This window comes from Chelonia mydas, chromosome 1, assembly GCF_015237465.2.
Source record: "Chelonia mydas isolate rCheMyd1 chromosome 1, rCheMyd1.pri.v2, whole genome shotgun sequence".
In the NCBI taxonomy this organism is placed as follows: domain Eukaryota; kingdom Metazoa; phylum Chordata; order Testudines; family Cheloniidae; genus Chelonia; species Chelonia mydas.
In genome coordinates this window covers 318260409-318273086 of record NC_057849.1, presented here as the reverse complement: position 1 = coordinate 318273086, position 12678 = coordinate 318260409, and the positions used below count along the sequence as shown (strand labels likewise).

The 12678-nt window shown below is 43.9% G+C and overlaps 1 protein-coding gene across 16 annotated transcripts in view; it reads left to right on the top strand.

Moving 5' to 3' along the window:
* Positions 1 to 12678, top strand: part of CPNE8 (copine 8) — a 285586-nt gene that overhangs the window by 137457 nt on the left and 135451 nt on the right. For 14 of the 16 annotated variants that reach the window (XR_005223777.2, XR_005223778.2, XR_005223779.2 and 11 more), the window contains one exon: positions 919 to 994. Coding sequence is in view for 11 of the 16 variants with exons in the window: in XM_043551226.1 (XP_043407161.1) it covers positions 919 to 994 (76 nt within the window). In the remaining 5 variants the exon portion in view is untranslated. Of the gene's footprint in view, positions 1 to 272; positions 999 to 2557; positions 2690 to 12678 lie in introns of those variants that run through there. The other 2 variants (XM_043551249.1, XM_037889105.2) reach the window with 2 other exon arrangements.

Genomic DNA, 12678 nt, shown 5'->3' with positions numbered 1-12678 from the left:
ATAACACAACTCTTACTATCAAGTTCCTTCCTAAAGTGCTACATGATTTGTTTGCTTGTCCTTGAGAGCTAGAAGCAGAAACCTTTTGGAATGTTTTTATTAACTTTAACATTTTGTAACATAATTAGCTAAACGTGTGTATTGTCATATTTTCAAGCATTTTGGCTATAACATTTTTGTAGTCATATTCAATAAAGGTGAAAACAAGTTTGTAAAAACTTTTTAAAAGTTGGTTATAATTTTATTAATATAATTTTTGCATCAATATTGAGGTCTGTCCCCCCACAAAGAATTTCCTTAATCTGCTGTACGAACTATGTGATCAATGGATTCTAGCACACGGGGGTGAGCAGTAGCTGCAGAGCCACTATTTCCCCTCCCAAGCAGGTAGGTGGACAGGTAAAAGGAGTGAGTAGAGCCTTGGCTCTTCCCCTCTAGTGCACGAATCAGCATAGTTTAGGACTGACCTTTCCCAATTACAAATTACTTCCTTCCCCTTCCGACTCACCGCTCTTCTCTCTCAAACACACACTCGCACTCTGTCATGGTGCAAGTGGGGAGCCAGAGAGAGAATGGAGGACTGTTGACAGTTCCTTTCGGGTTCTGTTCACGGTCCACAGTCTTTATTCGGTGCTGGTTGTAAATTTGCAATCTAATTCTTCATTCTGCGTTGGGTACAGTTAACATAAGCGATCAGATGGATTCAATCAAATCTATTTATAATTATAATTTAGGAGGGAAGAGAAATGAACAGACATTATATTTAAGTCAACAGAATAACAAGTCTTTTGCTAGCATTGCTTTTCTCACATGTCTATTCATGTGTCAGCTGTGCTTCACTTTAGATGTATTTTTGTAAATTAATGGAAAAGTAGTTTATATTGTGTATGTGTTGATTTGAAAACTTTTTTTTTCTAGCCATGATTTCATTGGAGAATTCACAACAAGTTATAGGGAATTGTCTAGAGGGCAATCACAATTCAATGTATATGAGGTAAGTATTTTGAACTTTTATTTTTATTTATCTTGCGAAAATGGATAAAGTTGAGAACTTTCAATGTTTGCTTGTCAAATTAGTCAATGTTCGGGGTTACTATCAGAATCCAAGCCTTTATAAAGGGGAAAACAGACATTCTGGGTCAAAAAGGATTTGTTTCAGAAACGAGTTTAAAAGCATATGTTCTTTGGACAAGAGCAGTATCTTCAGTGCTGTTTTGAAAAAGTTAACAAAAAATAATCTCTCTTGTTCTATAGCTCTTCTTTCTCAGTATAGGTTGTTTAAAACAGCTTTGTGTAGAAATAAAAAGTGTGCATATGGCAAACAGAGCTTGCCTAAACTGCCAAAGTAAACAGTTAAAAGAAAAAGAAAGGCTTGTAACCTTGTAATCTTTGCTTAGTGTTTCACATCATAATGTATCACTGGATTTATTTTGTCTATAGCATCCATGAAGCTAAGTTGTAACAGGTTTCTTTTAAAAAGTTTAATCAGGCCTCAGACTAGATTTGTCAGATGACGTGTTGGTTTCCTAACATCAGTAGTCATAACCACATGACTTGCTCCAAGTTATTAAAAAGGAAAATGTTGATCATTATACCACAGGAAGAAAATTAAATTCAGTAAATATATTCTACCAATGTATAGTAAAGACTGGTTTTCCTTATGTACAAGATAGGGCCATTCTCTTCTTTGAACTTGGGTGCTGTCTGTCCTCCTGGAGCCAGTCAGAACCACATTCAGTGTATATCTCATGGTGCCAGGACTCTATTCTCCTGGTTTGTTAGACTGTGAATGAAGCAATTAGTTTCTTTCTGATGTGCGGCTGCACAGTGCCACTGTACACGTGAGCAGCAGCTGCCTTTCCTGTCTCTGTGGTATTGGTAACCACAGAGAAAGAAACCTTTTAGTGTCATTCCACATAGTAGTTGCTGATTTCCTTCTGGAAACTTACAAGGTCTTGGAGAAGGGCAGGCATGGACAATGGTGTGACCTCAGTGGGATCACCCCAGAGGTGCCAAGTTTTTTGTCGCTACATATGTGACATTTCCCTCATTACCTCCCTGCTTTCTTCTCTGAGGAGTGGGGGGCAAGTAAGGGCAGGACACAGAAGCACAAGCTAAGTCCCCCAGAGAAGTGGAAGCAAAACTGTGTAGAAGGGGAGAGTCAGGAGCCCAAAAGCAGGTGATGTGTTTGTCACAATTCAGGGCAACTGCACCTGTATTCCCCTCTGTGGTCCATCAAGGGCACCTACTCTAGGCTCCTGGCTCATCACTCATCACCTCTCTTAGATGGAGACCTTTCCCTCTTTCTTCTTTCTGACCAGAGTGTTTTTCCAGGCAGCATGGTTCCCAGCCTACACTGTGATAGTCCCAGCAACCCAGATTGCCAGCGTCTGTCCCAACTCCAACAAGGCCTCTGATAGGCATCAGTCCTTCAAACCTCTCAAAGGGTTTTTTCTGTGGTTACAAGTTCACAACAGCCTTAGGTCAGAACTAGCACACCCATGAATTGTTCAGTCTTTCCTTTATACAGCTTGGGCCTTTGATCTTCATGTTCCAGGAACTATTATGGCAGACAGTGGTCCTCTCATCAGGGTGTAGTTTCAAAAGGCTGGATTTTTACATAACCAGAGATGGAGAATTTGCATTCACCTTCCCGTACAGATTACCCAGGTAAACCATTTGACACTGTTTGTCCCAAAAGTCCATTCTTGTCTGGGACATTGTTTAGTATAGTCCTTTGAAGTTCATAACATTTCCCAGGATTCACATCCAATCTCCCTCCCTAAAGAGAGGTTACATGCAAACCTGGCCCACAATAATACGTAAACCATTTAATAAATGGAACCCGAACATACTTAAACTTAGACCTATTGTCCCTATTTAATAGGTATGGAATTCAGTGTACACAGCCTACACAGTGTACACAGTGCCCTGCAGCAGTTCCTTCTGAAGCAGAACTAGTGTGGAGATGGATTCACAAACTGAACATACATTCACAGTTCACCATAAACCTGGAAAGCAAAATGTGGTTACAGATGCCCTCAGCTAGGTGAGGGCAGTGAGAATAGACTCAACTTAGTTCTCTGGCATGAACAGTCTAAGGATCCTGATATAATTAGTGTGCCAACAGAGCTATCAAAGATGACTCAGACTGGGGAGGTTCAGTGCAGTCCTGGACCAATTATCCATTGATCTAGTTACCAACTTCCTGGTATCTGAAGGTACCTGGATTTGTCCAGCAAGCTTACAGAGAAGGATACAGGAGTGTCTTCCTAATGACTAAGTAGCAGGCCACATGAGTTATGAAAAGCTGGGCATCTGACAGATTTTTTTGGTGAGGCATAGCTGCAGATGTTAAGGATTAGGTACTTACTTGTCAAGAAAGGAAAACGCCAGCAAGAAGGGGTAGAGCTCCTTTAGGGGAAATTCTCCAACACAGTTAGCTCTGGGAGTTCATACAGATTGACTTGAAAGGCCCACTACCAGAAACACCAGCTGGAAATCACGATTTGCCGGTGGTGTCTCACACCTTTTCAAAGTATGTGGTGGTGCAATCCCAGAAGTATAAAGGGACTCAGAGGGTTATGAATGCATTGATGAAACATGTAGTGTTGCAGTTTGGTCCACTAAGCTGCTTCTACACTGATTGGGGAAGGAATCTGAATCACAGTTATTACGCGAGGTTTGTCGACATCTCCAGATAACCAAGGTGAGGACTACTGTTGCTCATTCTGCTAATAATGGGGAAGTGGAGAGAGTAAACCACATCATTGGTTCTCTGCTTAAAGTCTTAGTCAGTGAAGACCAACAAAATTGAGTTACAAAGTCACCTTTTGTTGTCTTGGCATACCAACATCAGCTGTGATTCAGTTATCCATTACTCGCTGTACCTATTGGTACAGAGGATCTACAGGACCTGGAAACCAAATGATTCCGGGGGACAAATAATGAAATAATTCTCTGTAGCAGGGTGGTCACCCCACTTTGGCCCTGAAGGGGTTAAAGCAGCCCTAGAGAGGGCTGCAGCTGGGAAAAAGCTAGGCTGATTGGGGGAAGCAGCCACAGCAGGGGCCATGCCCCAATTAGGCCACAGCTGGCCCTATAAGAGGGCTGAGGGCCAGAAGCTGGAAGAGTCTCACACTAGCCCTGGAGTGGGAAGGGCTAGCTGCTTGAGAGCGAGGTACCCTAAGTGGAGTAGTGCTGGGGAAGGGCAAAGGGAGCTGGGAAGCTCCAGTCTGGTAAACGCCCAGGCTGCAGGCCTTGGTAAAGGCCCAGAAAGGTACTGGTGCTGCAGGGGGCAGCCCAGGGATAGGCAAAGGCAGCAGGTCCTACCCCCTTGCCAGTGTTGGGTGGCCATTACAGACTACAGTCTGCCCCAGGGAAAGGGGGCTGGATGACTACTGGCAGTAGCCACTGAGGCAAGGTGGGTTTAAAGGGTTGGGGGGTTTCCCTGGGAGGGGAGACCCAGAGTGGGGGTACTGCTGGGGTAGAACCCTGAGGAAAAGGGGCACCGAGGTCCAGGAGGGACGCTGGGCCAGCGGCAGGCGAGACACCGGCCTGCATAGGGCACTCTGGGCTGGAAGAGCTAATTCACAGGACGACTAGCAGGCGGCACTGCACCGGTGAGACATGGCCTCGCTACACTCTCCTTATGAGATTTTGGACTCTGCAAACCCATTATTTCCTGTGTCTTGATGTTCAGGCAGCAAGAACTGGCAAAGCCCTGCACCCGCACAGGTAGGTGATATGGCAGAGTATTACATCAGTGACCTGAGGACAGAATTCCAGAAGGTGGTGGAATAGATAGGCCAGAAGTGAGCATGCCATGTACCAGATGCCAGAAAAATGGGAAAATATGTGCCCATTCAGGAAAGAAGATGTGGCTATGCAACTGGAAAAAACAGTCCAGAAAAAATCCCAAACTGACCTCTTAATGGAGGGGACCTTACACAGTGATGGAGCAACTAAACAACTTATCTTTGCTAATACAAAAAGCAAGAGCCTCACCCATTTGTAGTGCATCAAGAACTGGTGTTCTGATTCACTGAAAGAAAGGGGAGGGCAAACACTGTGGATACTCAACAGTCATTCCAAAGGGATGCAGAGGAGGATTTGGACGTACTCCGGCTGGCTCCTGTGGCTTGTCATGGGAGACCGGTTGTGCAGGAGAAATTGTCAAGGTGTTCTCAGGATCTCAACTTATTGCCATCTTCAATAGTCTGTCTACAAGAGACAGGTCTGACCTAGAGGCCATGAACTCTGCACTCACAGATATCTAGATCCAACTATAAGCAATATGTCCATGACAGAGTATAGGACTCAAGGGGGCAGATGAACACAGAAACCTGCATAAATGGCAAACTACCTGGATTCTTAGGAGTTACTATTTAAATTCTTATTTAACTGGAGGGGGGGAAGTTGGAGTGATTAGTGTAGACAGCACCTCCACCAGTAGATGGTGCTATATCTTTATCTTAGCATGAAGTTGTTTTGTATGCTATGTTGTTGATCTGACATAGAGGGTTAGCAGGAAATTTAATCCGGCCTGTGTGTGCAGAAGTTGGTACATGCTGCATCCTAATAAATCTGTGTTTGTGTAAGTGAGTATTACATAATACTTTCCCACTTGCAAGCACTGAATCTGTATCTAACAAAAGAAAACTTTTATTAAAAAGGAGACGGAATGCAGAATTAATTTGCCAAAACACCACAACAGTGATTCATGAGTATGCAAACAATAAGTAAATGCCCACCTCGCACTATCTTGGATAACAATTCCTTGCCTCAGTTTCCCATCTTGCGGTGTGAAAGACTGACAGATGAATGTCCCTTTAACATGCTGCTTCCCTTTTCTCTCTGCTGCACCCACTCTTGGTTGTCCGTGGTCACCAACATCTTAAAATCCAGGGATGCAGTGAGGTGGGTTTAATTCCTGCTCCTGAGAAGGAGGATTGGTTGAGTGATATCTCTGCTGGCACTGATCACTGCTACTGCCTCTGCTTGCTAGCATCGCTGCTGCCTTTGCTCGCTGCTGCCTTTAGCTGCAATGCAATGTTCTGAGGTTCGTCCATTTAGCCCCCAGTACTTAACGATTTCAGCTTTTTAGTAATTTCATTGGGTAGAGGAGAACCAGTGCTGCTTCCTCTGCATTACCTTTGACTGCAGTACTGACCCCACACTAGGTCTAAGGCTCATCCAGCTAAACCAACCTATCAGTGATTTCAACACATTCAAAAACATAATCCCAACTATACATACAAAGTGATAGGGTCTAAATTAGCTATTACCACTCAAGAAAGAGATCTTGGAATCATTGCGAATAGTTCTCTGAAAACATCTGCTCCATGTGAAACAGCAATACAATAAAAAAGCTAACAGTATGTTAGGAACCATTAGGAAAGGGACAGCTAATAAGACAGAAAATATAATGTCACTACATAAATCCATGGTACACCCACACCTGGCATACTTCATGCAGTTCTGGTTACCCCATCTCATAAAATATATATTAGAAATGGAAAAAGAACAGAGAAGGACAACAAAAATTATTAGGGGCATAGAACAGCTTCCATATAAGGAGAGATTAAAAAGACTGGGACTGTTCAGCTTAGAAAAGAGACAACTAAAGGGGGAGTATGGTAGAGGTCTATAAAATCGTTAATGGTGTGGAGAAAGTGAATAGGGAAGTGTTATTTATCCTTTCACATAACACAAGAACCTGGGGGGACTCAGTGAAATTAATAGGCAGTATGTTTAAAACAAACAAAAGGAAGTATTTCTTTACACCATGCACAATCAACCTGTGTAACTTATTGCTAGGGCATTTTGTGAAGACCAGAAGCATAACTGGGTTCAAAAAGAATATCAGTAGCTGGTAGTCAAGATGGTCAGGAGTGAAACTGTCTGCTCTTGGTGTCCCTAAATCTTGTGACTGCTGGAAGCTCAGATTGGATGACGAGATGGATCACTCAATAAATTTCCCCATTCTGTTAATTCCCTCTGAAGCATCTAGCACCAGCCACTGTTGGAAGACAGGAAACTGAGCTAGATGGACCATTGGTCTGACCAAGTATGGCCATTCTTATGTTCTTAAGCTCCTCCACTGCTCCCCTGCCTTTAGTCCTCTCTGGCCCTTGGCTCTGACTGTCCGGTTTAGAGCTAACAGGCAACTCCCTCTGCTGCTCCTCTTGCCTTCAGCCCTGTCTCTCTGGCTGGGGACACCAGCCAGCAAACCCCTTTTGCTGCTTTTTCGCATTCAGCTTCTCCAAGGTCCCAAACATATACAGTCGATTCTTTCCTTTCACAGGGAGGGCCTCTGCAGCATTCCCCAGAGACCTGTTCCAGTCTCCTGACTCTTACTGTCTTTCTTCAGGGACTTCCGCTAGTCCCCTGGTCTCTTGTAGCTCTCACCTACCCTTCCTGACTAAGCCAGGCTCACTGTTAAGTGAGTAGACTATTTAAAGAATCGGGTAAAGAAATGGTGTTTCCCTAAAATGTCCCTTAAAATAAAGCCCATCAGGATGGGGTAAAGGTAGCTTTTAAGCCATCTTTGTGTTGCCCAGACTCGGGCCAGAGCAGCCCCTTAACTCTAACTCTAATTTACAGCAGCCTCAATTGAACTGTGATAAAAGCCAGAATCTTTGTAGCAATATGGCGATATCCCCTTCTGGGTCTGGCAGAACTCCTACCTTTTCCCTGTGCCAGGAGAATTCTCTTTTAGCAATTTAAAGGAACTTTATAGTCTGTGAACTTTATATGAAGGGTAGAATAATCTTTACATGATTATTTAAATAGTCTACTTTTAATGGTAACTACTTAGCAGTTATAACCAACACTTTGCCAAATAGATGCACTGGGGAACCACAATGATGAACACAGCAAGATAAAAACTGTGGAGATGGGTTCTCCTGTCACTGTTTTGAACCTACTAGCTGAAAAGAGAATTCTGAGAGTTTGAATGGGCCCCCAGATTGTGGATTTGGTAGTAGTATTATATCCTTATCTCAGTGGATTTTTTTTCTTCATTTTAAACCACAGCCAAGAGTTCATGTAGTTTTCTAAGACAGTCAGGGTTGGCGGCTCTCAATGGTTAAACAAATTGTATTTTAATTGCAAACATATCTGAAATTTGAGGGGGGGAGATAGGAATAAAATTTTAACCAGCATGCATTCCCTTGTCTTTTATATCACAGTGGTCCTATATTGCACAAAGAATATAGTAGGACATTGGTTTTATTTTTCCCCCTCAATTGATGGCCTAAAATGTTCTATTTTTCTAACAATGTACATTTTAATAGCTCTACCAAGATTTCAAATACGAATATTTTCATTCTTCGTCATTCACAGAACATCTGTGTATAGTAAAATTTGGCAGTAAGCCATATGGATTCCTCTTTCATAGTTGTCTGGGAGATTAGTTGATAAATATCATTGATAAAATCTCTTTGCTTCCACTTCTAGTGTTTGAAAATATGCTCCCATCTCGCTCAGTGTGTTCATAGTGAAACTGATTTAGCTATACAGATGGCTTTGAGCAGACATTTAAAAGGGAAGTGTTTTTTGGTTGGTGGTAGGTTTTTTTTATGTGGCTGGCAAGATTTTTATTACAGGGGCTACTTTCCATTCCATTACTCTCTTTTCAGTTGTTTACAGTTTTGCCAAACTTTAACTTTGGGCTGAAATTATTCATACTGGGTGTCTGCCTCATGTTGAATTTATTTGGAAAATACTCTGCAAAAATGGTTTAGCCATTTCTCAGAATGAAGTGAAGGAAAATTACATTGTTTTGTTCCTATTAACAAAATTCTTGCAACCATTTAATTGAGACACTCTAGATTGGGAAAAGGGATTTGAAATTTCGTAGCGGGATGGATCACCCTAATGCTGGGGATGTGCCTCTTGCCATCCCCATGAGAAGCCATCCAACTTTGGCCAAGTTATGAGCCTCTGAAAATCTCAGTTCACAGATGCTCAGTAAAACTTGTAAAAGTTTTATGGCTCAGTTTGCTAAATATTCCTCATGTACTGAGCGTGCTTCACCATCACGCTGCTCTGGTGTGCTGGCCAAATTCTACATAAGTGCTATCCTCACAGGGTGACTGAGCATGCACCGTTCCAAGGCTATAGTCACTGAGCATGATTTTCCTTGCAGTTGCTCCTCCCAGCAGCTCGGAGCTGCTCTGGTACCAGTCACGGGAACTGAGAGCAAGAAACTTCTCCTGTGCTCTCAGTGCTCCCACTGCTGGCCAGGTAATATGGAGAAGGAGGAGGAAATAGCTTGCCAGGGATGCAGAAGGATAAGGAGCTAGCAGGGTCAGCCTTAGGGAAAATAGCACTCTGGACGAACTTGTATTTTGGCATCCCTGTGGGTGAGGCGCACCCCCCATTGCCCCTGACCTCCATTGGCTCTCCTCCACCCCAGGACCCCGCTGCCTCTCCCCAGTGCTTAATTTTTATTGAAAGGGGTGCCAGAGCTCAGCCCCAACAAAAATTAAGCACTGGCTGGGCTGCTAGAGAGTGGCAGCTGTTGGCTGGGCTCTGAGCTCTGAAGGCATTGCCACTGCCAGCAGCAACGGAGACGCAAGGGTGGAATGGTATATGATAGGGGACAATTTCCTGGTGAAAGTGCTAGGGGAGCCAACTAGGGGGGGCGCTTTTCTTGACCTGCTGCTCACAAACCGGGTAGAATTAGTGGGGGAAGCAAAAGTGGATGGGAATCTGGGAGGCAGTGACCATGAGTTGGTTGAGTTCAGGATCCTGACGCAGGGAAGAAAGGTAAGCAGCAGGATACGGACCCTGGACTTCAGGAAAGCAGACTTCGACTCCCTCAGGGAACAGATGGCCAGGATCCCCTGGGGGACTAACATGAAGTGGAAGGGAGTCCAGGAGAGCTGGCTGTATTTCAAGGAATCCCTGTTGAGGTTACAGGGACAAACCATCCCGATGAGTCGAAAGAATAGTAAATATGGCAGGCGACCAGCTTGGCTTAATGGTGAAATCCTAGCGGATCTTAAACATAAAAAAGAAGCTTACAAGAAGTGGAAGGTTGGACATATGACCAGGGAAGAGTATAAAAATATTGCTCGGGCATGTAGGAAAGATATCAGGAGGGCCAAATCGCACCTGGAGCTGCAGCTAGCAAGAGATGTCAAGAGTAACAAGAAGGGTTTCTTCAGGTATGTTGGCAACAAGAAGAAAGCCAAGGAAAGTGTGGGCCCCTTACTGAATGAGGGAGGCAACCTAGTGACAGAGGATGTGGAAAAAGCTAATGTGCTCAATGCTTTTTTTGCCTCTGTTTTCACTAACAAGGTCAGCTCCCAGACTGCTGCGCTGGGCATCACAGAATGGGGAAGAGATGGCCAGCCCTCTGTGGAGATAGAGGTGGTTAGGGACTATTTAGAAAAGCTGGACGTGAACAAGTCCATGGGGCCGGACGAGTTGCATCCGAGAGTGCTGAAGGAGTTGGCGGCTGTGATTGCAGAGCCCTTGGCCATTATCTTTGAAAACTCGTGGCGAACGGGGGAAGTCCCGGATGACTGGAAAAAGGCTAATGTAGTGCCAATCTTTAAAAAAGGGAAGAAGGAGGATCCTGGGAACTACAGGCCAGTCAGCCTCACCTCAGTCCCTGGAAAAATCATGGAGCAGGTCCTCAAAGAATCAATCCTGAAGCACTTACATGAGAGGAAAGTGATCAGGAACAGTCAGCATGGATTCACCAAGGGAAGGTCATGCCTGACTAATCTAATCGCCTTTTATGATGAGATTACTGGTTCTGTGGATGAAGGGAAAGCAGTGGATGTATTGTTTCTTGACTTTAGCAAAGCTTTTGACACGGTCTCCCACAGTATTCTTGTCAGCAAGTTAAGGAAGTATGGGCTGGATGAATGCACTATACGGTGGGTAGAAAGCTGGCTAGATTGTCGGGCTCAACGGGTAGTGATCAATGGCTCCATGTCTAGTTGGCAGCCGGTGTCAAGTAGAGTGCCCCAGGGGTCGGTCCTGGGGCCGGTTTTGTTCAATATCTTTATAAATGATCTGGAGGATGGTGTGGATTGCACTCTCAGCAAATTTGCGGATGATACTAAACTGGGAGGAGTGGTAGATACGCTGGAGGGGAGGGATAGGATACAGAAGGACCTAGACAAATTGGAGGATTGGGCCAAAAGAAATCTGATGAGGTTTAATAAGGATAAGTGCAGGGTCCTGCACTTAGGATGGAAGAATCCAATGCACCGCTACAGACTAGGGACCGAATGGCTAGGCAGCAGTTCTGCGGAAAAGGACCTAGGGGTGACAGTGGACGAGAAGCTGGATATGAGTCAGCAGTGTGCCCTTGTTGCCAAGAAGGCCAATGGCATTTTGGGATGTATAAGTAGGGGCATTGCCAGCAGATCGAGGGACGTGATCGTTCCCCTCTATTCGACACTGGTGAGGCCTCATCTGGAGTACTGTGTCCAGTTTTGGGCCCCACACTACAAGAAGGATGTGGATAAATTGGAGAGAGTCCAGCGAAGGGCAACAAAAATGATTAGGGGTCTAGAGCACATGACTTATGAGGAGAGGCTGAGGGAGCTGGGATTGTTTAGTCTGCAGAAGAGAAGAATGAGGGGGGATTTGATAGCTGCTTTCAACTACCTGAAAGGGGGTTCCAAAGAGGATGGCTCTAGACTGTTCTCAATGGTAGCAGATGACAGAACGAGGAGTAATGGTCTCAAGTTGCAATGGGGGAGGTTTAGATTGGATATTAGGAAAAACTTTTTCACTAAGAGGGTGGTGAAACACTGGAATGCGTTACCTAGGGAGGTGGTAGAATCTCCTTCCTTAGAGGTTTTTAAGGTCAGGCTTGACACAGCCCTGGCTGGGATGATTTAACTGGGACTTGGTCCTGCTTCGAGCAGGGGGTTGGACTAGATGACCTTCTGGGGTCCCTTCCAACCCTGATATTCTATGATTCTATGATTCTATGATGGATTGCCACCTTACTTTATTCTGCTGCTGGTGGCAGCACTTCCTTCAGAGCTCGGTGCCCGGCCAGCAGCCGCTGCTCTCAAGGCATCAAGTTCTGAAGACAAAAAAACAGAGAACTGCTAAATTACAAGAAATTTGTCATACTATCACATGACATGATTAGGGAGAAGAAAAATCAACTTCAGAAAGCTATACAGAACAGATCTTTCTGTACATCGTAAAAGATTCTGCTTTCTCGAGCTTCTCTCTTATAACTGCTCTATCTGGCTAGTTTAATAGAATGCCATGAGAAAGGATCATGTATAGATTGGCTTTCCTTCTTGCTGGTCTGTTATTGCAGAGTTAATATTTTCAAACAAGCAAACGAGATAAAGACTTTTGACCCGTTTTTGTATTTGTAATGTTAAAAAAAGTAGGAGATAAGTAATCTAAAACATAAATACACTCTTTTCACACATTCCAGTAAAGCAGGATGGATACTGCATCATCTAGTACAGGAATTTCCACCATCCATAGCTGTGGGATTGGAGTTGCAAGAGATGAAGTCTTAAAAAACATATTCAAAATAACCAGTCAAAAAGAATACAGAACACACAGTGTTTTGCTTCTCCAGTATAGTATAGTGTGTGTATATATATGTATATATACTATATAAGTGTATAATTTAACAACCACTTACCGACTTCTGTGTTAGCTAAAAAATAAAAAGCA